This window comes from Mandrillus leucophaeus, unplaced genomic scaffold (genome assembly GCF_000951045.1).
Source record: "Mandrillus leucophaeus isolate KB7577 unplaced genomic scaffold, Mleu.le_1.0 Scaffold69, whole genome shotgun sequence".
Taxonomy (NCBI): Eukaryota; Metazoa; Chordata; class Mammalia; order Primates; family Cercopithecidae; genus Mandrillus; species Mandrillus leucophaeus.
In genome coordinates this window covers 426,761-448,740 of record NW_012107474.1, presented here as the reverse complement: position 1 = coordinate 448,740, position 21,980 = coordinate 426,761, and the positions used below count along the sequence as shown (strand labels likewise).

The window sequence follows — 21,980 nt, the reverse complement described above, 5'->3', positions numbered from 1 at the left end:
AAGAATGAAATTATGACTGGGCTGGGCAGCTGTCTCTTTCCCTCTCAGTCAGGCAGTGTGTTCATTCCTGTCTCAGCGGCAGAGACTCAGACACTGAAAATTATGTCAGCATTGGCTTTCCCAGACTCACCCTGAGCCCGGTCTCCTGGATGTTTACGCTGTCTTGGAGCCACCAGGGTGTCCACAGTGATGAGCTGCCTAGAGCCTGCCGTGGGCTCCCTGGAGAGGCCCTGCTGGCTCCGAGAGGTGGTGACAGTGTAACCAGGGGCGCCAATGGCAGGCAGAGGTTGTCTTCCTGGTGTCTGCACTACCCTCGATGCCCTTCATTGCTGGTTTTCTTTTTTCTTTTTTTAGAATTTCAGTGGCTAACAGTAAAGTGAACAGGAACTTTTGAATTCAAAGGTCCTAACTTCTAAGCTCACCTTTATTTAAAAGGACACAGTTAAGGTATTTTTATCTTTTTAAATGTATAATTTTACTACTTTTTTAAAAGCTCAAAACTAAAACCATAATCCTAACCTGAAACACGTTTATTTTGCGGGGGTGTGTGCGTGTGTGTGTGCTGCCTCGTTTTCTAGTGCTTGGCTACTAGCACGCCTTTTATTTGAGAAAAAGCAGTGTGGAATTTTATTTGAAAGCATGCCTGTCAGAGCACGTGGAGGAGGCAGGGATGGGGAAAAACAGTTGTCTTGAATTAAATTTTACAGCTCCCTAACTTAACCATTGTGTTTTAAGAAAAACGAAATAGACAGATCAAACCTGATGGTAGGTAAGTTGAAATTGTAGCACCAATCAATGTCTTTTGAAGTATTTTGTTGTGTGTTGGTGTGTGAATTTCTCATGATTCCAAAAATTTCCCTCTTTGTTCTCTATCTTCTGTAGTTGAGGGAAGAGTGCTTTAATCTTAGCTGTCACTCACCTTTTATATGCACAGGTACTTAAAACATTGCATGTGGAATACGGGACACATAGGTGACACTCAAAAATAGTTGTTAATTAGGGCCTCGTCGAACAGCGCTGTCTAAGCAATATCTCATCCATAACTAAAATCTGCAAAGGCAGAATCATTTTGCTAAAGACATTTTCTAAGATATTGAAAGTGGAGCTCATTTATAAAAGTCAGTGTATTTTTATCATATTTCACTTATGTGAAAAGCATTTATATCTGTTAAAAGACCTTGAAAAATAGCGTCTGCAAGATAGAGACTTCAGAGTTACTGATGCTGCTGTTTATCCTTTCCTCCTCAATGTCTTCTCTAATTTTTTTTTTTTTTTTTTTTTGAGACAGAGTCTTGCTCTATAGCCCGGGCTGGAGTGCAGTGGCGCGATCTTGGCTCACTGCAACCTCCGCTTCCCAGGTTCAAGCAATTGTCCTGCCTTAGCCTCCCAAGTAGCTGGGATTACAGGCATGTGCCACCACGCCCAGCTAATTTTTGTATTTTTAGTAGGGACGGGGTTTCACCATGTTGACCAGGCTGGTCTTGAATTCCTGACCTCAGGTGATCTGCCCGCCTCAGGGTCCCAAAGTGTTAGGATTACAGGGTGAGCCACCATGCCTGGCCTCCATCATCTCTAATCTTAATAGCCTAAAGCACATAACCAAACCTCTCCCCTGGTTCCTGCTGCAGGGGGCTGTGCCGAGCTGATTCAGCAGCAGCAGAGAGAGCCTGGGTCAGAGCCGTGAGGCTGCCCCTGCGTCAGCTCTGTCTCCTTGGCAGCTTCTGTGTCTTGGGTTCTTCATACGCCCAGTGGCAGAGTGCCCCTTGCAATCCTTCTGGACAAATGTGCCACTGTCCTATGAAAATAAAAGGACACCACACAAGCTCCAGGAGGCAGAACGTTACTCAAATGCTGAGCCAATAAACAATGTCATTCTAGTACCAAAGTCTATTTCAAAATGCAAACTATTTGAAATACCTTATTTTTGGTAAATGCTTTATTTTGGAAATGGGTTTTTGTTGTTGTTTCCCTGAAGAGAGTTCAGATGAGCAAAGCAAGTAGCTTTGGAGAAGACACCTTTAGACCAGGACTCCTGTGAATCAGCAGGACAGCGTAGCAGGAAATTAGGTGAGCCAGGGGATGGAGCAGGATGGGAGGGCAGATGCTTCTGCTTCAGAATTGAAGTCGAAAGCAAGTAATGCTGTGGGTGTTACTGGAGACAAAAGGAACCAAATAAGAAAAATCTGGAGAGGCAAATGTTGATGTCTTAATAGATTTGGGAGGTCACACTCCTTAAAAATGGGTCCCAAAGCAAAGCCCTCAAAACTTTATTAAAAGGAAAGTCTTACATTTAACAAATGGCCTGGAAAGAGGAGCTACCAGGACATTGGCCCCCTTGCTGTGCGTCTGCACTGTGCATCACAGCTCATGTTGTGTGTGTTATACTTTGTCACCTCACATTTTATTATAAGGGTCATTCCGGTGTTAAAAAGAGAGCAAGGTATGATGGCACCTAGTGAATTGTAGCGTCTTGAGGGAGGAGCAAAAATGGACATAAATGAATACACAGAAAAGATTACCTGAAACCAGGAGCAAATCAAAGTAAAAATGTAGGGATAGGGTGTTTCTTTCTCTTAAAAAAATAATGCTGTCAGGATTAAAGTGAGAAGAATTTAATTTGCATTTCAGCCTGAACATTAGTTTTACTTTCAGAAAGGTTCTTGGTGCCAAGCTGTGAAACTTTTGCCTTCGTGGGTATGCACACTTGGTACCCTTGCTTAGCACTGTGGAAACGGAAGTCTCTTGAGCTTTCTTCAATTTTCTTTCGAATGAGTTTCACATCCAGCACTTGCAAGCTGGACAGTTCCAGCTTCTAATTTATGTCCGTTGATCCCCTGAGTGTGAGCTCCTCAACTGGCCCAGTTTGTTATCCAAGACTCACTAAGAGAACCTAAGAAGGAGCAGGGTGCCCAAATGCCCCATGTGATGGCTCTGGGGACCTTGTTGACAGTCTGCTCTGGGGTCATCCAACAAGGCTCCCTATCCTGCCGATTTTCGTGTTGAACGTTGGCACGAAACGTTAAACAAGGCTGCTTGATGGGGGTAGGGGCCTCATAAACAGCTTGCATTTCCGTATCTCTGGGAGGACAGCACAGGTACCCGACAGGGCTGGCAGCAGGCCCAGGTGTGTGGCAGGAAGGAGGCAGGTGCCTGCGGAGCTGCTGTCCATCCAAGACCATTCAACATCATGGGCAGGAAGAGCAAGGCAAGCTGGTTTAATGAGGCCCTGGCTGAAGTGAGAGAGAAGGAACGTCACTGTGAGAGTGTGTGAGAGTGAGTGTGTGTGCATAAGTGCGTGTGTGTGAGTGCGTATGTGTTTATGTGCGTGTGTGTGCTTGTGAATGTGTGAGTGTGTGTGTATGTGTGTGCCTGTGTGCGCGTGTGTGAGAGTGGGTGTGTGTGCAGGGGGGTGTGTGAGTGTGTGTGTGTATGCATATTCTCCAGGTAAGAGCGGTCATCAGGGTTGTGGGAAAGAGGTGTTGGTAATGTCAGTTTCCTCCTTGCCCTGGTTTCCAGGAGGAGTGAACGTGCCGTGAGTCATTGTAGAAGAGAACGACCACCAAGCTTGGTTCCAAGTACAGAATCATTGTTTTCAGCTGACAATTTTTCTTTCCATTTTACTTTCTGTTTTCCTCCCCTTTACTTTTGCTGGACTGATTAAATTGTCTTTCCCCTTTCTTCCCACTGGTGATTTGGAAGTTCTAAACCTTATTTCTATTCTGACCAGTGGTTACCCCAATTTTTAAAAATAAATATGTTTAAATCACTTTGAAAAAATGTTGGCATCAAGAATTAATATTTGTAAAGATCCAAACTTGGGAAAAGGTGAAATATTGGGCTCATTTTTATTCCACTGTCTTCCCATCCTCGTCTTCCTGGATTCTGATGACATCATCTTGAGTTTTGGAAACTCATTTAATACTGTGCTTTTCCTTTAAAAGCCTTTCTTAATAAGTCACAAGCCACATGATCAACAACTGTTCGGATGAAAATGTAAGGGCTCCTGGTTTCTCTCCTGACCAGTTTTCTGTAGCTGTTGCCCCTGCCCTTAACTCCACATCCAGATGTATTTTTCACTCTGCTGGAATACATCCTTAATTGGGGTGACAGGGTGATTTCTTGGTTGGCTGTTTTTGTTTGATTTTTGGAGAAAAGGCCTGTGTGCTGCCCTGGATCTTGACTTTATCTGGCCCTTGTCTGTGCGCCAGGTGGACTGGGCACTGTGGATGTCTGGGCTTCGTCCTTCCCCCCAGGACACGTCAAGACCTCCATGGTCACCCTTTGTCACAGAGCCAGTTTGAGTTTCCTTCCTTTCTAGAAGGTACCCCCTTGTTTTCTCTCTGGTAGCATTAAATTTATTTATTTTCCTTAAAATTCAGAAATTTCAACAGATTAAGCCTAGGTGTGTGTGGCTAGTTTGTTGGGATTTCTTTCCTGCTTACTACCCTGAACCCTCTGATCTCGATTGTTGACTCTTCACTTCCTAGAAATGTCCTTCTGTCTTGTCACTTCTGCTAGAAGCATCTTCTCTGCCCTCTCTGTTGTCCCTGAAAGTGCTGCTGAGCAGAAGTCACAGTCCTGCAGCCGGTGTCTCTTCTCTCATCTGATGTGCTTTTTTGACTGCACTGCATTCTAAGAGAATGCCTGACTTCTCTGTCACCATCTCAGGAGTGAACTGTTTTCCCTGCAGAGCAGGCTCCCCAGGAGCTCATGCCTGGCCCACTTCCCTGCACCGCGGCTGCCACACGGCTCCCTCTCTTGCTCTGGTTCTCCTTTCTGAGAGAGTGACTCCATGTGGAGCTCCTCATCTCTGTTGGGTTTTCAGTGGCTGCATTTAGGGTTCCTCATGTCTGTTGGGTGTTCAGTTCTCCTTTTGCATACTGAGAACAACTTTCTAGTTTGGAACTGTCTAGAAAAGAGTTTCCTAAAAGGAATTAAGCTCCCCTGACTGGAAGTGTTCAGGTTGGAATTGGATGGAGATTGTTGTTAGGGACATGGTGACGGGTTCTGGCTGAAAGGATTAACCCACATGACCTCCAAGTATCTTCTAAACTCGAGATCCTACGGAGTGCAGTGTGCTTGTTTTTAAATTCTCTGTGTGGATGACTGTAATGGTACAGTACAGTTACCTATTGTATCAATGACACCTTTGAAGGTTTTTAAAAATAATGATTGTTATGCTTCACTGACTGCCATCCTCCGGCCATTTCCCAGGCGTGCATGTGCTCAAGTCGGGAGCCAGATTCTTACATACGTCCCTGAGTCCACGCCGCAGCCCTGTGGGCTGGGCCCGCCGTCACCCTTCACAGTGGAAGCGGCCGCAACTGGCAAACACCACAGGACTTGCAGCTCACAGCCGTGTTCCACTGTCCATAGGACAAGTACTGCTTGAACCCACATCCGATCTTTCACCACCCCAAGGCTTGCCTCCTATGGAGGACAGAGAGGGCACAAGCGTGCCTTGGGGCTCCCCCAGGAGCTGCTTCAGGAAAAGGAGGAGCTGGCAGGATCTCTGTGAGCCTCTCAGCCCCACTCCACCTGCTGCTCACCTTCATCCACATCCAGTTAGCATCTCCTGCCCATGCAACTCTCTGGACATGAGCCCACCTCACTCAGGACCACAGCTCTGGGGCTCCTTCCACAGCCGGTGTTTTAAAATCCTGTGGTCTCCTTTGAGAAAGGAGTGTTATTTGGCCAGAGGTCCTCTGTGTAAAGCCCTTGGCACCTGGCTGGGGTTAGTGGACAACCAAGACAAGGCATGTCCGAGCTGGCAGAGGAAGCCTGAGAGCAGCCCTGGGGAATGGGCTGGAAGGGTCAGGAGAACCCAGCCATCTTGCTCTGTATGGATTCTCATGGATTGTGTTCATTTCTCTGTCAGCTCAAAGGACTGCCCTTCTTAAGACAATCACAATGAAAGGCTCAAAGGTGCTCTGCTCTCAGCTTAAATGGCGGGTTGGTTTTGGACCTAGAGGGGCTCAGAGGCTCCCTCCTGTGTTGCGTGGCCTGTATCATCCTCACTGCGGGAGTGCTGTGCGGAGTTTTCCTTACACTTTAACTCATGCCCAGGTCTTGACTATTTCTTATTTGCAGAATAGAGGCCGCTTTCTGTCAAGATTGTAAGTACACATTTTCCTTGACCCACTAATAAATGTCTAATAGTTTCTATAACATGAACCCATAATAACCCTAAAGTACCTATTGTTAATCATTATGTATATCATTCATCTTTGATTACCCTACTATATGAGGAACCTATTGGAAAATACCTTTAGGGTAGAAATAAGAAAAAACATCAATGCCAACTCTTCTGAGTTTTTTAATTGTAGCAGTTATTAGACCAATTCACAGTTTCTCTGTATTTTTGCTTTAAAAGCTCTGATTCAGCACACTTAATTTACAACAACAGAGGGATTCTCATTACCAGCCAAGTTGTTCTTGCTTTTATTGGTTTCTGCACCACGGCCTGGGATTAACTCATTACCCTAGTTCCCTCTTTGCAGCCCGGAAAGATAAGCATCTCACTGGTGGCAGCCCTCACACTGCACTGGCCTCAGGGACTCGTAGAAGGATACGCTTGTGACCATTTAGGGGCTTTCTGCCCCAGAAAAAGCATATGGTTAGTATTGGAAGCGTGGGCTATTTTCTTTTTGCCTTATTTCCTGCATTTTTGTTTCAAGGTGGGACTTGATTTAACTTAAAATATAAAAAATGTTTTGTACTATTAGGATCTTACACTTTTTGTTAATTAATCATTTAGTGAAAAATATTGTCATTCTAAGGTTTAAGTATCATTCAACAGTAATCCTTTATTTTGATGAGAAGTAATGGAATTGCCAAGGAAGATAATATAAGCATTATCCATTTGTTTATGAAAGATTCAATTCCATTATGGTCAGAGATTCCCCAACAGTTTAACTGGATACCTACTCTTCTAGCCATTCCCCCGTGAAAGAAATCCTTCCTGATTCTGTCTGTTTGAAGCGTGTGGCCTTGAACATGCTCCTGGGGCTGCTGCCTCTACAGAGTGACAGCTCAGGGACCTGCAGGAACTCAGAACATGCAGGCAGATGCTGGAAGTAGGGCGGGTGTGCTGATAACAGCCACCGAAGACCTCAGTTCCACTGGCAAAACTGTGCCACAGGAGAAACCTGAGCATGTGCTAAAAACCACCCCAGCAGCAATCAGTAGATGCAGGAACAGTGACCTCAGGAAGACATGAGGCTCCTACCAGTGCCTGTGATGAGACCAGCCCAGCCCTGTGTGTGGTTAGGGCACACCTGACTGACCACCCCAACAACCAGGGAAGGACGGTGCTGGAGCTCTGAGTTCTTGGGATGAGGACATGGTCTTGGCTGATTGTTTTCCTTTAGACCTTCTGCAGAATTGAATGCACATCAAAGAAACAAGCAGAAGAAACCATGCCAGCTGCTTGTATTAAATAAAAATATTTTACTTACAAACTTGGATTATCAAACTTACGAGGAAAATAAACAACACAAAAGAGAAAGATCTATATTAGAAAATAGAACAACTGAGAGAAAGCAGAAACAATTTAGAAAACAGAAGAGAAATAAGTAATGATAAACCTTATTTGTATGTTACTTAGTAAGTGCTGAAATCTAATATTAATTTGAAGGTCTAGAAAATATTCCATTTTTTTCAGTGTGCATTGGGCATGGTTCTAGGTGTTGGGATTTTGCAGTAAACAGGACAAACAAAACCTCTTCCTTATGGAGCTTTTGCTCTGATGAGGGCAGGGGGACGGTGAGGTCAAATAAATCTCAGGTAACTTGGAACAGAAAGGCAGAATTATGAGAAAAACCTTCAGAGATGTGGAAAGTTATTCAGAAGGCCCAATGTTTGTTTAATAGCATTTCAAAAATAGGAAGTAGGGAGGAGGAAACAACAGAAGAAAATTCCTCAGTACAGAGGAAAACACAAGTACTGGAATTAAGTGGACGCACTGAGTACTGAGCAGGATTGATGAGAAAAGTCCATGCCCAGTATATCCCGTTGGAGTTTCAGAACACCAAGGACAAAGAGAAGATCCTAAAAGCTTCTAAGTTAGCTGCAATACGTTAGAGATTTTTATAACCCTTACCAGGACACCGGAAGTCAGAACAGAGTGATGAGATGACTTTCTGGTTCTAAAGAGAAAATATTTTTATTGTGGAATTTCCTACCCAATCAAGCATTGGGACAAAGTGGTAATTTTTAGATAGTCAAGGATTCAGAGGACATATGCTTTTGGAGAAAACAAAATGACTTGAGGATACTCTAGCAAAACGAAAAAGACATCTAAGAAAGAGAAAACTTGAATTTAAGAAAGAATACCTTATAAATCCAAAGTACAATTGAAAAGGATAATTCAGCAGCAAGCCTGAAAAGTAACTTCCAAATTAAAAGAGATATTCATATTAAACAACACTAAAAAGAATGTTTTTAGAAGAAGGTGAATTTATTTTAATGAATAGCCTAACTGAGAAGCTGAATGCTCTGAATGGTAGGGTGAAAGCAAACACTTCTTTTGTGGACAAAAAAAAAGGAAAGGAGAGTGGAAACTCCAGGGAACATAAAAAAGCTATTCAGGAAAGGAATGGCTTAGACATGAAGCAAATGAAACTAAGGCATGATTTTGAACAATTCTTGAGAGACAGAACAAAGAGACTCCAGTATAAGTTTGTGCTTGGAGGGGTGTACTGAGGAGCACAGGCTTGGTGGTGGTATCCTGTTTCTCCTGCAAAGTCTGTCACTTTTAAAATGTTAAAATAAAAAAGCAAAAACTTTTCTAATTATTAGATCAGACGAGAAACCAGAACTTAAACTACTGACTACTTAGAATACACATATCAAAAATGGTGAACTGGAGCCCCACTTACCCTTAGGAGATCATGGCCTTCGATGAATAGAAAAAAAATAAGTGAATTAAGCCTTTCTTTTCCAAAATTGGGAGGGAAAGCAACAACAAAGCTAAAGAGGAAATAAAGGAAGAAGGAAGGAAATAGAAGTGAGAAGGAGAGAGGGGAGGAGGAAGGAAATGAATAATATAGGAAAGAGGAAAAAAGATTAAAATTAGTAAAACTGGCCAGGCATGGTGGCTCACACCTGTAATCCCAGCACTTTGAGGGGCTGAGGGAGGCAGATAACCCGAGGTCAGGATTTCGAGACCAGCCTGGACAATATGGTGAAACCCCATCTCTACTAAAAATACAAAAAAATTAGCTGGGCATGGTGGTGGGCGCCCGTAATCCCAGCTACTCAGGAGACTGAGGCAGGAGAATTGCTTGAACCCAGGAGGCGGAGGTTGCAGTGAGCCAAGATCATGCCACTGCACTTCAGCCTGAGTGACAGAGCAAGACTCCATCTTAAAAAAAAAAAAAAAAATAGTAAAACTAAGAGTCATTGACTTCAAAGAACAATCAAACAGATCTGCCACTGCCAGGGCTATCTAATTAATATCAGATAAAAGTAACCAAGTGGAAATTGAGGGCTACCCACAGATGAGGAGGAGGGTACAGTCCCACTCCTTATTGCAGTTTCCCTCTCCAGGAGGTCAACCAAGGTTGGAAAATACTATAGTACTTAGAGCACATTCACATAACTTTTACTACAGTATATTTTTATAATTGTTCTATTTTATTATTAGTTATTGTTGTCAATCTCTTACTCCTATTTATAAATTAAACTGTATCATAGGTATGTATGTAGAGAAAGAAAACATAGTTATATAGGATTTGGTCCTATCTGTGGTTTCAGGCATTCAGTGGGGGTCCTGGAATTATCAAGATTTCAAAAGAATTCTTTGTTCGTCTCTGATACTTATAAATTTGAAACTGTCAACAACAACAAAGAAAGAATAAGAAAATGTAAATTATCAAAGTTAACCCAAAAAGAAATACAATATATAGCAAAGGAAATTTCCAGGGAAGACATTGAAAATGTTGTCCACAAATTACCTTCCAGCAAATTCCCAAATGGTTTAATCTATCAAAGAACATGTAATTCTGCCTCTCTATAAACTTTCCAGGCCATGGAAAAGAGCAATTGACCTAATCCAAATACCAAAACTGGACAAAATGCAAATAAAAACCACAGAATTACCTATGACTATAGATGCAAGACTCCTAAATGAAATACTATAAAATCAAATTTAGCAATATGCCCAGGAACCTGAGTATAGTTTCATTTTATACCTGTTAGTATAGTTTATCCATGAGAAGGTTATCAGAAAGGATCCATAACATCTCAGTGCTTTACGGAAGTCAGCATATGTTCATTAATACGTATGCTCACCATGCACATGTGTGTATACACAGAAAGAGTATGCATTAAAATGGCAAAGCTCATCTAGGAAGGAAGGATTGTTTTGGGAGGGTTAAGATTCTTTAGAGTCTTTAAGAATTACTCAGCCAGGCATGGTGGCTCATGCCTATAATTCTAGTGCTCTTCTGCGGCTGAGATGGGAGGATCACTTGAGGCCAGGAGACCATCCTGGGCAACATAGCAAGACCCCATCTGTAAAAAAAAAAAAAAGAAAACTAGCTGGGTGTAGTGGCATGAGCCTGTAGGGGTGGGAGGATTGCTTGAGCCCAGGAGTTCAAGACTGTAGTAAGCTATGATTGTGCCACTGCTTACCAGCCTGGATGACAGAGCAAGACCCTTTTTCTTAAAAAAAAAGTGGAAAGACTCATGAGGGATTTTTTGTTGCTTTTTTTTTTTTTTTTTTTAAGACAGTGGCCAGGGTCCTGCCCAAAACCTACCCAGTCAGAATCTCAGAGGTGGGATTCAGTGTGCTTATTGTTTAAAGCTTCATATCTGATTCTACTGAACATACCTGCTTAAGAACCACAAAATTATAGTGGCTGTCTCTGGGTTTTATAGCGTTAATTTTCTTTTCTAAGGTTTGTGTAAATTTTTGGAACTGTCTGCAGTGAGCAAATGTTTTTTTTTAATGAGAACAATTTTTTTTTTATTTTTGAATTATCTTTCATGTCTTTTCACAACTTTATTGAGGTATAATTGGCATATGATAAACTGCATATTTAAAGTATACAATTCGATACATTTTGGCCTATGTTTAGGTCTGTGCAATCATCACCACAATAAAGATAATGAATATACTTATCCACTTCAAAATTGTCTTAGCACTCCTTCGTAATCCCTCCCTCTCCTGCATCCCCTCCCCATCCCCAAGGTGTACCGTCTGTCTATACAGATGAGTTTGCATTCTCTGGGATTTTACATAAATGGCATCATAAGGTTTGCACCATTTGTGTCTAGCTTCTTTCACTCAGCTTAATCATTTTGAGATTGATCTATGTTGTTGGGTTTATCCATAGTTCATTCCTTTTCATTGCTAAGTAGCATTGCACTGTGTGAATAAACCACAATTTGTTTTTATCCCTTGAAATATTGATGGACATTTAGGTTATCTCCAGTCTTTTAATATTACAAAGCTGCTGAGAACATTTCTGTATGAATCTTTGGGCGCTTACTCCATTTCTCTTTAGTAGATACCTAGGAGTGGAATGGCTGAATCGTAAGATAGGTGTTATGTGGAACTTTTTAGAAAACTATTAACCTGTTTTCCAAAATGGTTGTACTATGTTTACATTACCACCACTAGTGTACGAGAGTTGTAGTTCTGTCACTGATATGCCAGAATGTAGTACTTGCGGTCGTTTTAGACATATTAGCAGGTGTTTAGTGATATTCCCTCATGGTTTTAATTTGCATTGCTCTGATGACTAATGAAGTTGAATGCCCTTTCACATGCTGATTTGCCATCCCTGTGCCTTCCTCAATAAACTGTTCAAAACTTGTGCACATTTTTACTGAGTTGTTTAACATCTTATTACTGTTTTGAGAGTTATTTCTATTTTCTAGCTACAGATCCTTTATCAGATGTATGATTTGAAAAAATGTTTTCTCCCAGTCAGTGGCTTGTCTTTTAATTTTCTTCATAGTGTCTTACACAAACCACATAATTTTAATTTTGACAAAATCTAATTTATAAAAAATTTATTTGATCATGCTTTTGATATTATATCTAAGAAATATTTAAGTCAGTGCTACAAAGATATCTTCTTATATTGTATTCTTAGAAATTTTACAGTTGCAGTTTTTACATTTAAGACTGTATTTCACCTGAGTTCATGTTTGTGTAGGGTATGAAGTATGAACTGAAGTTCATTTTTTTGGCATGTAAGATATCCAATTGATTTAGCACCATTTAGCAAAAAGTTCCTCGTTTCTTCATGGTATTGCCTTTGCGCCCTTGTCAAAAATCAGCTGGCATGTGTATATACATGTGGGTCTCTTTCTGGACTCTGTTGTTTGCCTTTCATCTATTTGTCTAAAGGCCAGTGTTACATTGTCATGATTACTATAGTTTTATTATAAGTTTTGAGGTCAGGTAGAGTTAGTCTTCCAACTTTGTACTTTTTCAAAGTTGTTTTGGCTGCTTAGGTCCTTTTTGTATTTCCGTAAAAATCTTATAATCCACTCATCAATTCTACATCCTTATTGCACTGGTTGGGACCTCCAGTACAATGTTGAGTAGAAGTAATGAGAGCAGACATCCTTCTCTTACATGTCGTCTTCGGGGAACACATTCAGTCTTTCACCGTTAGGTATGATGTTGGCTGTAGGGTTTTTTATTGTTGTTTTTTGTTTTAGAGACAAGGTCTCACTCTTTCACCCAGGCTGGAGTGCAGTAACGTGATCATAGCTCATTGTAACCTGAAATTCCTGGGCTCAAGTGATCCTCCTGTCTCAGCCTCCTGAGTAGCTGGGACTACAGGTGCGTACCACCATGCCTGGTTCATTTTAAATTTTTTATAGAGACAGTGTCTTCCTGTGTTGCCCAGATTGGTCTGGAACTCCTGGCCTCAAGCAACCTGCCTGCCTCAGCCTCCCAGAGGGCTGGGACTATGGGAATGACCCAGCATATCTGGCTGCTGTAGGTTTTTTACAGATGCCTTTATCAGGTTAAGGACATTTTTTTTCTATTTATAGCTTACTAAGCGTTTTTAATCAAGAACGTGTGTTGGATTTTGTCAGATGTTTTTTTCCTGCTCTTAGATGACTATTTTCATTGCAGTGACTTGGGCCTATAGTCTCAGCTACTTGGGAACTAAGGCAGGAGAATCACTTGAGCCCAGGAGTTTGAGGCCATCCTGGGCAATGTAGTGAGACTCCATCTGAAACAACAACAAAAAATGAGATGAGCATTTAGTTCATTTTTCAGTTTGCTAATGGTGACGTTAAAAAAAATTAAACCAACCTTGCATCCTGGGATAACCAGTATATGGTTATTATGTGCTATTCTTTTTATATATTGTTGGATTCGGTTTGCTAACATTTCATTTAGAATTTTTGTATTTATATTTGTAGGTATATTGGTCTATCATTTTAGTTTAATGTCTTTGTTAGGTATAAAATGAGTTGGGGTACATTTTTTTCTCTTCAGTTTTCTGAAAGAGTTCGTTTGGATTTGGTATTATTTCCTTAAATATATGGTAAAATTCACCAGCGAAGCCATTGGGCCTGAAGTTTGCTTTGTGAGAAAATGTCTAACTACAATTTATTTTTCTATAATAGATTTAGGGCTATTCATGTTATCTGTTTTTATCTTTTTTCTTGAGTAAGCCTCAGTAATTTGTCTTTCAGGGAATTTGTCCATTTCATCTAATTTGTCTAATATATTGGCATTAAAGTATTCAGAATATTCCTTTTAATATTTGTGATATCTCTAATGATATCGTCTTATCCCTTATATTGATGATTTGTATCTTCTCTTGTCTTTTTTCGGATCAGTCTAGCTAGAAGTTTATCAATTCTGTTTATCATCTCTCAGTGCCAACTTTTAGGTTCAGTGATTTTTGTCTTTTGTTTTATATTTCAATAAGTTTTCCTCTGATTTTAATTATTTCTTTTTTTTCTGCTTACGTGGTGTTTCAATTGCCCATCTTTTTGTAGTTTTTTAAGGTGCTAGCTGAAGTCATTGTTTGAAGACCCTTTTTACTGCTTTTGTAGCATTTAAAAATTATGATATGTTATGTTTTCATTTTCACTTATATTGAAATACTTTGTCCCTTGGGTTATTTAGAAGTCTGCTATTTAGTTTCAAAATACTAGGGATTTTACAGAGATCTTTCTGTTGTTGGTTTTTTAGTTTCATTTAATGACTTCAGTCCTTTGAAATTTGTTTAGATTTGGTTTTATGGACCAGAATATGATCTATCTTTGTAAGTGTCCCACAAAACTTGAAAGAATGTGAATCTGCCACTTTGGGGTAGAGTGATCTATAAATGTTAATTAGGCTAAGTTGTTTGATTATATTATTTATTTTCTTTTATATTCTTATCAATCTTCTACTTGGTCTATCAGTTATTGAGAGGCAGGATTGAAAAATCTCTTAGTTATAATTATACATTGTTTATTTCTTCCCCTTTTTTAGAGTTTTTACTTCCTGTATTTTGTAGCTCTGTGATTAGATGCATAAAAATTTAGGATTGTTGATTTCTCTTAATAAACTGACCTCCTTTACTATTATACGATGACCCTCTTTATTTCTGGTAACAGTATTTGTTCTGAAATTTGCTTTGAGATTAATATAACCTCTTCGACTTTCTTTTGATTAGTGTTAGCACAGTGTATCTTCTATCCCTTTAAAGTACTTTATATTAAAAATATGTTTCTTATAGGCATATTTTTATATATAGTTATATATTTGGATCTTGCTTCTCTCTCCCACCATGGACAACCTCTGCCTTTTCACTGAGGTACTTGAAGCATTTACATTTATTGTGATTATTTATATTATTAGGTTTACATTTCATCTTGCTACTTATTTTCTGTGTGTTTCGTATGTTCTTTGTTCACTTTTTCCTCATTTTCTTACTGCTTTTGCCTTAACTGGGTATGTTTGATGATTCCATTTTGACTCCTTCTTGACTTTCGAGCTGTAACTTTTGTTAATTTGGTGGTTGTTTTAGGGCTTATAGGATGCATTCTTAACTTACCACAGTCTACCTTCAAGTGAGATTATACTACTTCACATATAGTAAAAGAACCTTACAGCAGGATACTTCTGTTTTTCCATTCCCAACCTTTGTGGTATTGTTTTCAGACACTTTTGCATATGTTTAAAACAATCCACATTACATTATTATTATTTTCATCTTAATAATTATCTTTTAAAGGAATTTAAATAATAAGAAAAAAACCCGTTGTATATGTATCCACATAGCTATCATTTCCAGGGCTCTTCATTCCTTTATATAGATCTGGATTTCCATTTTGGTATCATTTTTTCTTCTGGCTGGAGGACTTCCTTTTACATTCCTTGTAGCACAAGTCTGATGGTGATGAATTATTTCAGCTTTGGTATGTCTGGGAAAGTATTTTGCTTTCATTTTGAAGGATATTTTGCTGTACAAATATATTTCTGCTGGAATGGCAGGGTCCTTTTCTCCTTTAAGTACTTTAAAGACAGTGCTTCCCTAACTTCTTGTTTGCATTGTTTCCAGTAAGAAATGTGTTGTTATCTTTATTCCTCTGTGTGTATTTTTCTCTGGGTTTGCTTAAGATTTTCTCTTAATACTGGTGTTGAACAATTTGTTCCATTGTGCTTTGGTATAGTTTTATTCATGTTTCTTGTGCTTGGGATTCATTGAAATTCTTTAATCCATGGGTTTGTTGGTTTCATGAAATTTGGAAGTTTTTTATTCATCTTTCTTCAGATATATTTTCTGTTCCCCCTTCTCCCTCCTCACCTTCATGAAATCTAATTACGCATATTTCACCCTACCTAAACCTGCCCCATATCACTGATTTTCTCTTCTTTTTTTCTCTCTTTTCTCTCTTTGTGTTTCATTTTTGATAGTTTCTGTTACTGTGTCTTTAAGTTCACTAATCTTTTCTTCTGCGGTTTCTATTCTGTGGTTAGTCCCATCAAGTGTATTTTTTATCTAATACATTGTAGTTTTCATCTCTAGAAGTTTGGCTTAGGCCTTTTTATATCTTTATGTCTGTATCTTCTGTATGTGAATGTCAGGCACTTTTTCCTCTGATTCTCTCAGGAGGCTGTTTCCCAGCCTTGAGTAACATGCATACTCTGATCAGAGATCCACAGGATATTCAAGGACACCCTCTGCGTATCTCCAGGGCTCACTCTTTCTCTGCTTGTCTCTTCCTTCTGGTGCTCTGTCTTATGAAATCTGGCTGACTTGGTTTCCCTTGACTCTCAGTTCAGCGGATCTGCTACACTCTGCCGGTTCCTTACTCTGAACAGTAAACTGTTCTGGCAGTAAACTGTCATCTGGATTTTAATATCTCTCCAAGACAGGGATAAATGGTCATTGAAAGCAAGTGAGCATGGTGACGGGGTGGAGGTGGCCTCCACAGGACATGAAGTGAGTTGTACTGAGTCATCTGAGAGTGCAGTGTGCTACTTCTGGCCAGTGGGCTTGACAGTTCAGTGTCTGGGTTCAGAATATGAGTCCGCCCATGTTCTAAGCATGTTCTAAAGATTCATATCCTAAACTAGTTTTGATTTTGGTGGCCTATGACATCCATGTGATATGAATTATCAAGCTCAATATATAAATGGAGATACATGTATTCAATTCCCAGTTATACAAGTATCTTTTCAAAAACTTTCAACCCTGCAAAATTAGCCTGTGATTAGTTAAGATGAGACAGTTTAAACACAGCAAGAAAACAAGTACAAGGGTACTTCAAAAAGTTCATAAAGTTAAAAGATAAAAATTTTTTAAAAGATATAAACTTTATTTCTCAACATAAGCTCTATCAAATTCCAGACATTTTTGTAAGCGCTGATCCTAACCATTTAGATTGTCCCTAAAGAACTAAATGGTGGCTGGGCGCGGTGGCTCATGCCTGTAATCCCAACACTTTGGGAGGCCGAGGTGGGAGGATCATGAGGTCAGGACCATCCTGGCCAACATGGTGAAACCCCATCTCTACTAAAAATACAAAAACTAGCTGGGTACGGTGGCATGTGCCTGTAGTCCCAGCTACTTGGGAGGTAGGGGCAGGAGAATCTCTCGAACCCAGGAGGCGGAGGTTGCAGTGAGCCGAGATTGCACCACTGCGCTCCAGCCTGGTGAGAAGAGTGAGACCCCGTCTCAAAAAGAAAAACAGAGCTGAGTGTCCTGAGAATTTAACCATGTCAATGCAGACTTTCTTACATTATTAACTGAAGAAAAATTCCTCAAGGGGTACCCTAAAGGGTGCCCTACGTTCCTTAATTCCTTAATTCCTAAAATTAAGGAATTTTTGAGATTAGGAAACAAAAAGAAGTCAGAAGGAGCCAAATGAGGTGGATTTGCAACCACCACAAAGTGGATGGCTCATGATTTCCTGTCGAAACCCTCACACAGTCGCCCTTGCTTGATGAGAGGAATGGACAGGCGCTTTGTCGTGATGGTCTCTGGCAAAGCTTCCCCAGGGGTTTTTCTGTTAAAGCTTTGGCTCACTTTCTCGAAACACTGTCATCACAAGCAGATGTTGTCGTCCTTTGGCCTCCATGTGAACCCCACAAGCAAAACGCCTTGAGCATCCCAAAAATGCTGCCATGGCCTGTGCTTTGGCCAGTCAGCCTGTGCTCTGACTGGGCCCCTTCCACCTCTTGGTAGCCTTTTTTGAGGGGGGATTATGCATTTTCTTCAGGATCGTCTTTGTAAAAGCTATTTTTATCTCCTGTTTGATGTTTGTTCTTGCTTCAGTTTTAGCCGAAGTCATGTAACTCTGATAGTAGCTCTTTTCAAACAGATGTCTTCATCTTCTTAGTGCCTCAAACTAGATCCTATTCAGACATGTTTCAGCAAGTTAGTACAAGTTTATTTTGGTGCCAAACAATTTTGAAATCCGTGAAGTTTTTTCATAATACGCATTTTCTATGAACTTTTTCAAGACTCTTGTGAACCATTTCAAGACACTTGTTAAGAATTAGGGTTTCCTATTGCATCATGGATGTCACACATGCAAAGCCACGTGACCTGAACATGCCTGGGCTCTCAGTGGCAGGGGAGCATGTGCAGGCATGAGTGCCAGAGGTGGGTGACACAGGAGCAGCCCCCACATGCACGACCTCGTAGGACCCTGCATTAGTCTCAGAAGTGGCTCCATCCATCCACTCTCAGGCAGCACCAGAGTGAGAAAAGACACACTTGTCAGGAAGTCTCATGATTCCAGGTTTCTGTCAACCTTCTGCCCACCTGCCCTGTCAGACAAGTGCATACCCCTGGGTCAGTTCGGCTTTCTCAGCACTGCTTCTGTTCTGGTGGCAGTGGAAGAGTGTGAGGCCACTGCCATGGCAGATGCACACTCAAGTCTGCGTATGTTCCTCAGCAGGCAGAATTCCTCCACCACGCACTTCTGTGGCCATGTCTGAGCACAGTGTGCCGCCCCTGGCTGCTCCTTCCCTGGGGGTGAATGCGGGCTTCACACCGCCTTCCTGTGCCTTCCGTTTCAGGCATCAGCAATGCAGAAGCACGGCAGCCAGGGAAGGCCCCCAACTTCAGCGTCAACTGGACGGTAGGCGACTCCGCTATTGAGGTCATCAACGCCACGACGGGGAAGGATGAGCTGGGCCGCGCGTCCCGCCTGTGTAAGCACGCGTTGTACTGTCGCTGGATGCGTGTGCACGGCAAGGTACTGAGGCGCCCTCACCGTGATGCGCCGGCTCCACCTCCCTAATAGCTTGTCTGTCCTCACACCTACTGCTCCTTAAATTGTTTCATCATGTCATCATGCACAGCTTCCTAAATCGATCATTTGGAAACCTTTTGTTCCTTCAGATTGTTTTAGCTTAGAAGTGTGGCCATGTCCCTGAAACCTTAATGCCATCTCAAAGGCAGCTCTTTTCCTCTCTTCTGCAGTAACACCCACTGCCAGACCACTGTGTGTGGTGGAAACATGTCTTACTCTCAGATATTGAAAGTCATTATGCCAGTCTCCCTGCTGTCCCCTCCTTCTCAGCAACACAAAAATTGCCTGGATTCTGATAACCCTCCATGAGAGTTTTTAAACCTTTTGAATTAGCTGTGGGGCCCTTTTTTCCCCAGAATGAAACCTTATATAGTAAGTCAGGATATTACTAGTTTGTATTTATTCTTCAATCAAGTAGATAGCATCTATTTATTCTGAGACCAGCATTGTGCACTGGCATGGGAGGTATAGCCAGAAGTGACAGTGCCCAGGAGGGTCCTGTTCACACAGGGGCAGCACCCAGGCCAGCTGCCGCAAGGCCACAGTCCACACAGAAAGGAGCTACCGGTCACACGAGGGAAGGCCTCCGAGGTCGTCAGGGTGATAACACACACGTAACATCAGTGGTGCTTCTTATAGTTAAAAATGAAACTTGAATCAGCTATTGGTGGTTTCCCAGAAGCACGTCTTCAGAACTCGGGGGTCTGTAGCTGCCTGTTTGACTAGCAAGACTGGAACTGGGCGATAACTCAGGCCTCAGGAGGTGCGGCACCTTGTTCTGTGTGGAGCCGTGCCCTTGGCAGAAGGCGCCTTCCTCTGGGTTGCTTCACCCCAGAAGCCAATGCAGTTCTAAAGGCCATGTTTTGGCATCTTATTAGGTGTTATTTTCATCTGTTACAGCGTCAACAGTTGCATTTGTTTTCTATCTCTTCACAGGTTCCCTCCCACTTACTACGCTCCAAGATTACCAAGCCCAACATGTACCATGAGTCCAAGCTGGCGGCAAAGGAGTACCAGGCCGCCAAGGCGCGTCTGTTCACAGCCTTCATCAAGGCGGGGCTGGGGGCCTGGGTGGAGAAGCCCACTGAGCAGGACCAGTTCTCACTCACGCCCTGACCCGGGCAGACATGATGGGGGGTGCAGGGGGCTGTGGGCATCCAGCGTCGTCCTCCAGAACCTCACATCTGAACTGGGGGCAGGTGCATACCTTGGGGAAGGAGTTGGGGGACACAGGGGACCACTAGGTGTCCACGGTTGTCCCCAGCATCTCACATCAGACCTGGGGCAGGTGCGCAGTGTGGGGAGGGGATGGGGTGTGTCGGGGCCCAGCATCGCCGCCTGGCATCTCTCTGCCACAGCATTTCCCCTTCTGAACCGTCCAGTGACTGCTTTCAATCTCGGTTTACGTTTAGAAATTGAGTTCTACTGAGTAGGGCTTCCTTAAGTTTAGGAAAATAGAAATTACTTTGTGTGAAATTCTTGAATAAATAATTTATTCAGAGCTAGGAATGTGGTTTATAAAATAAGTAATTATGTCAGGTCACTTTTATGCCACATTATTTTAATTGCAAGAAAAGCATCTATATATGGAGGAGGGTGGGAAAATAGAGGTAGGAAGTAGTAGTCTAAAGGAAATCGCCACACGTCTTTCTAAACTTAGGTCTCTTTTCTCCATAGGTACTTCCCTGGGTAGTCTGACACACTAGGTTTTAACAGTCTCCCTGAGGAGCAGACTCCCAGGATTAGGTAGTGTGGCCTTGTCACACACACGGGGCCCCGCAGTGGTGACTGTGTGTCCTGCAGAGTCGTGTCCCAGGCCCCTGTAGCCCTCAGCCTCCTCTAGAAGCTTCTGTACTCCTTGTAGGATCAGATCATGGAAAACTTTTCTCAGTTTACTTCTAAGTAATCACAGATAAAACATGGCCAGTAACCCCAGGCTGGCCATTCATTCAGGTTTTTTAAAGGATATTTAACTTTTATGGACTAGAAGGAATCAGGAGGGCTACTGCACAATACATGGCCTAAGTTCCCTCTGTTCCTTCCTCCGAATTGAATGGATGTGGATGACTGTCCAAAGGCCTTCACAGAATGGAAGTAGAATGATTTCAGTAGATAATCATTCTTGGAAAATGACATAGCAGGCATGTTTTTAAATTATTGTTTCCAGCTTTATCAAAGACATGTTTGAAAAATAAAAAGCATCCAAGTGAGAGCTGGTGAGACCACGTGCTGCTGGTACAGTGTAGACCAGACATTGACAGTCCCGACAGAGGAGCTCAGGGCTGCCCCGTGCACCCAGAGTGCACGGGACAGCCCCACAAGAGAGGGAGCCAGCCCAGGAGGTCAGGAGCGTGGCGGGCCAGGGCCCTGTGTGGACCACCTCCACCGAGCTCAGAGATTTGCACCCGGTGCCTTGTTGCCTCCGCTCAGGATGAAAGAGGAGCCGAGAGAAGTGCTCTGCTCTCTGGTGCAGTGCTCAGCTCCAAGGCTCTGGACGGTGCTCAGGTGGGTCTCCTGGGGCCATGGGCAGAGATTGGTGCAGACTACCCTACAGCACACACCTGCCACAGTGAAATCCAGGGTGTTGGCACCTGTATGTCTGTGATGGGCCTAGGAAACCAGAACAGGGGCAGAGGGGCGTCATGCTCCCACCGGAGGCTGGGCGCTCAGACCCAAAACCTGAAGCACTGTGGCTTTGGTGGGGGATGTGCCTCCTGATGTCGGGAGCCCTATCCACGTGTGTCCACACAGATCTCGTCCCAGCGTGGCAGGAAGAGGTGCTGCTTAGGGCTCATCGTTGGGGACGTGACCAGGTTCAGAGGCTAGAACATCTGCCCCACACCAGCCTTCTCCTCTACCGAAGAGGGTAGTTGTCTCCCTGAAGCAGTCAGAGTGGGCGTCTCAGCCGCTCTGTCACCACAGTGGGGTCTTGTTTGGGCAGACGGTGCTGGGGTTCTGCACCTGCAGAAGGAGAGGTGTCTGTTGCCGCTGGCCTTCCCCCAAGTAGGCTCTTGCACACTCTAGAAAAAACACCTTGTAAGTCTGTGCATTTTTATTCTTGTCTTGATAAATTGTATTTTTTTCTAATGGGGATTGGGAGATGGACTAAGTTTTTAAAAATATGTGGATTTTGGTTACCCAGTTTAGTGTTAATATGTTCCATATACATACAAAACTACCCGGTATGTCTGGCTTTTCCCTTCTGTCAGGTAATAGCTAAAGTAAGCATGATTGCTCCCTGT

The 21,980-nt window shown here is 42.3% G+C and overlaps 1 protein-coding gene across 1 annotated transcript in view; it reads left to right on the top strand.

The window, feature by feature from the left end:
* ADARB1 (adenosine deaminase, RNA-specific, B1) overlaps nucleotides 1-20,243 on the top strand; it is a 58,331-nt gene extending 38,088 nt beyond the window's left edge. Inside the window, exons 8-13 of the mRNA XM_012002597.1 lie at nucleotides 77-249; nucleotides 1,629-1,680; nucleotides 3,091-3,257; nucleotides 5,215-5,381; nucleotides 18,499-18,681; nucleotides 19,675-20,243. Of these exons, the coding sequence (XP_011857987.1) occupies nucleotides 77-249; nucleotides 1,629-1,680; nucleotides 3,091-3,257; nucleotides 5,215-5,381; nucleotides 18,499-18,681; nucleotides 19,675-19,854 (922 nt within the window). The 3' untranslated portion in view covers nucleotides 19,855-20,243. The remainder of the gene's footprint in view (nucleotides 1-76; nucleotides 250-1,628; nucleotides 1,681-3,090; nucleotides 3,258-5,214; nucleotides 5,382-18,498; nucleotides 18,682-19,674) is intronic.
* Nucleotides 20,244-21,980: the final 1,737 nt, after the last annotated feature.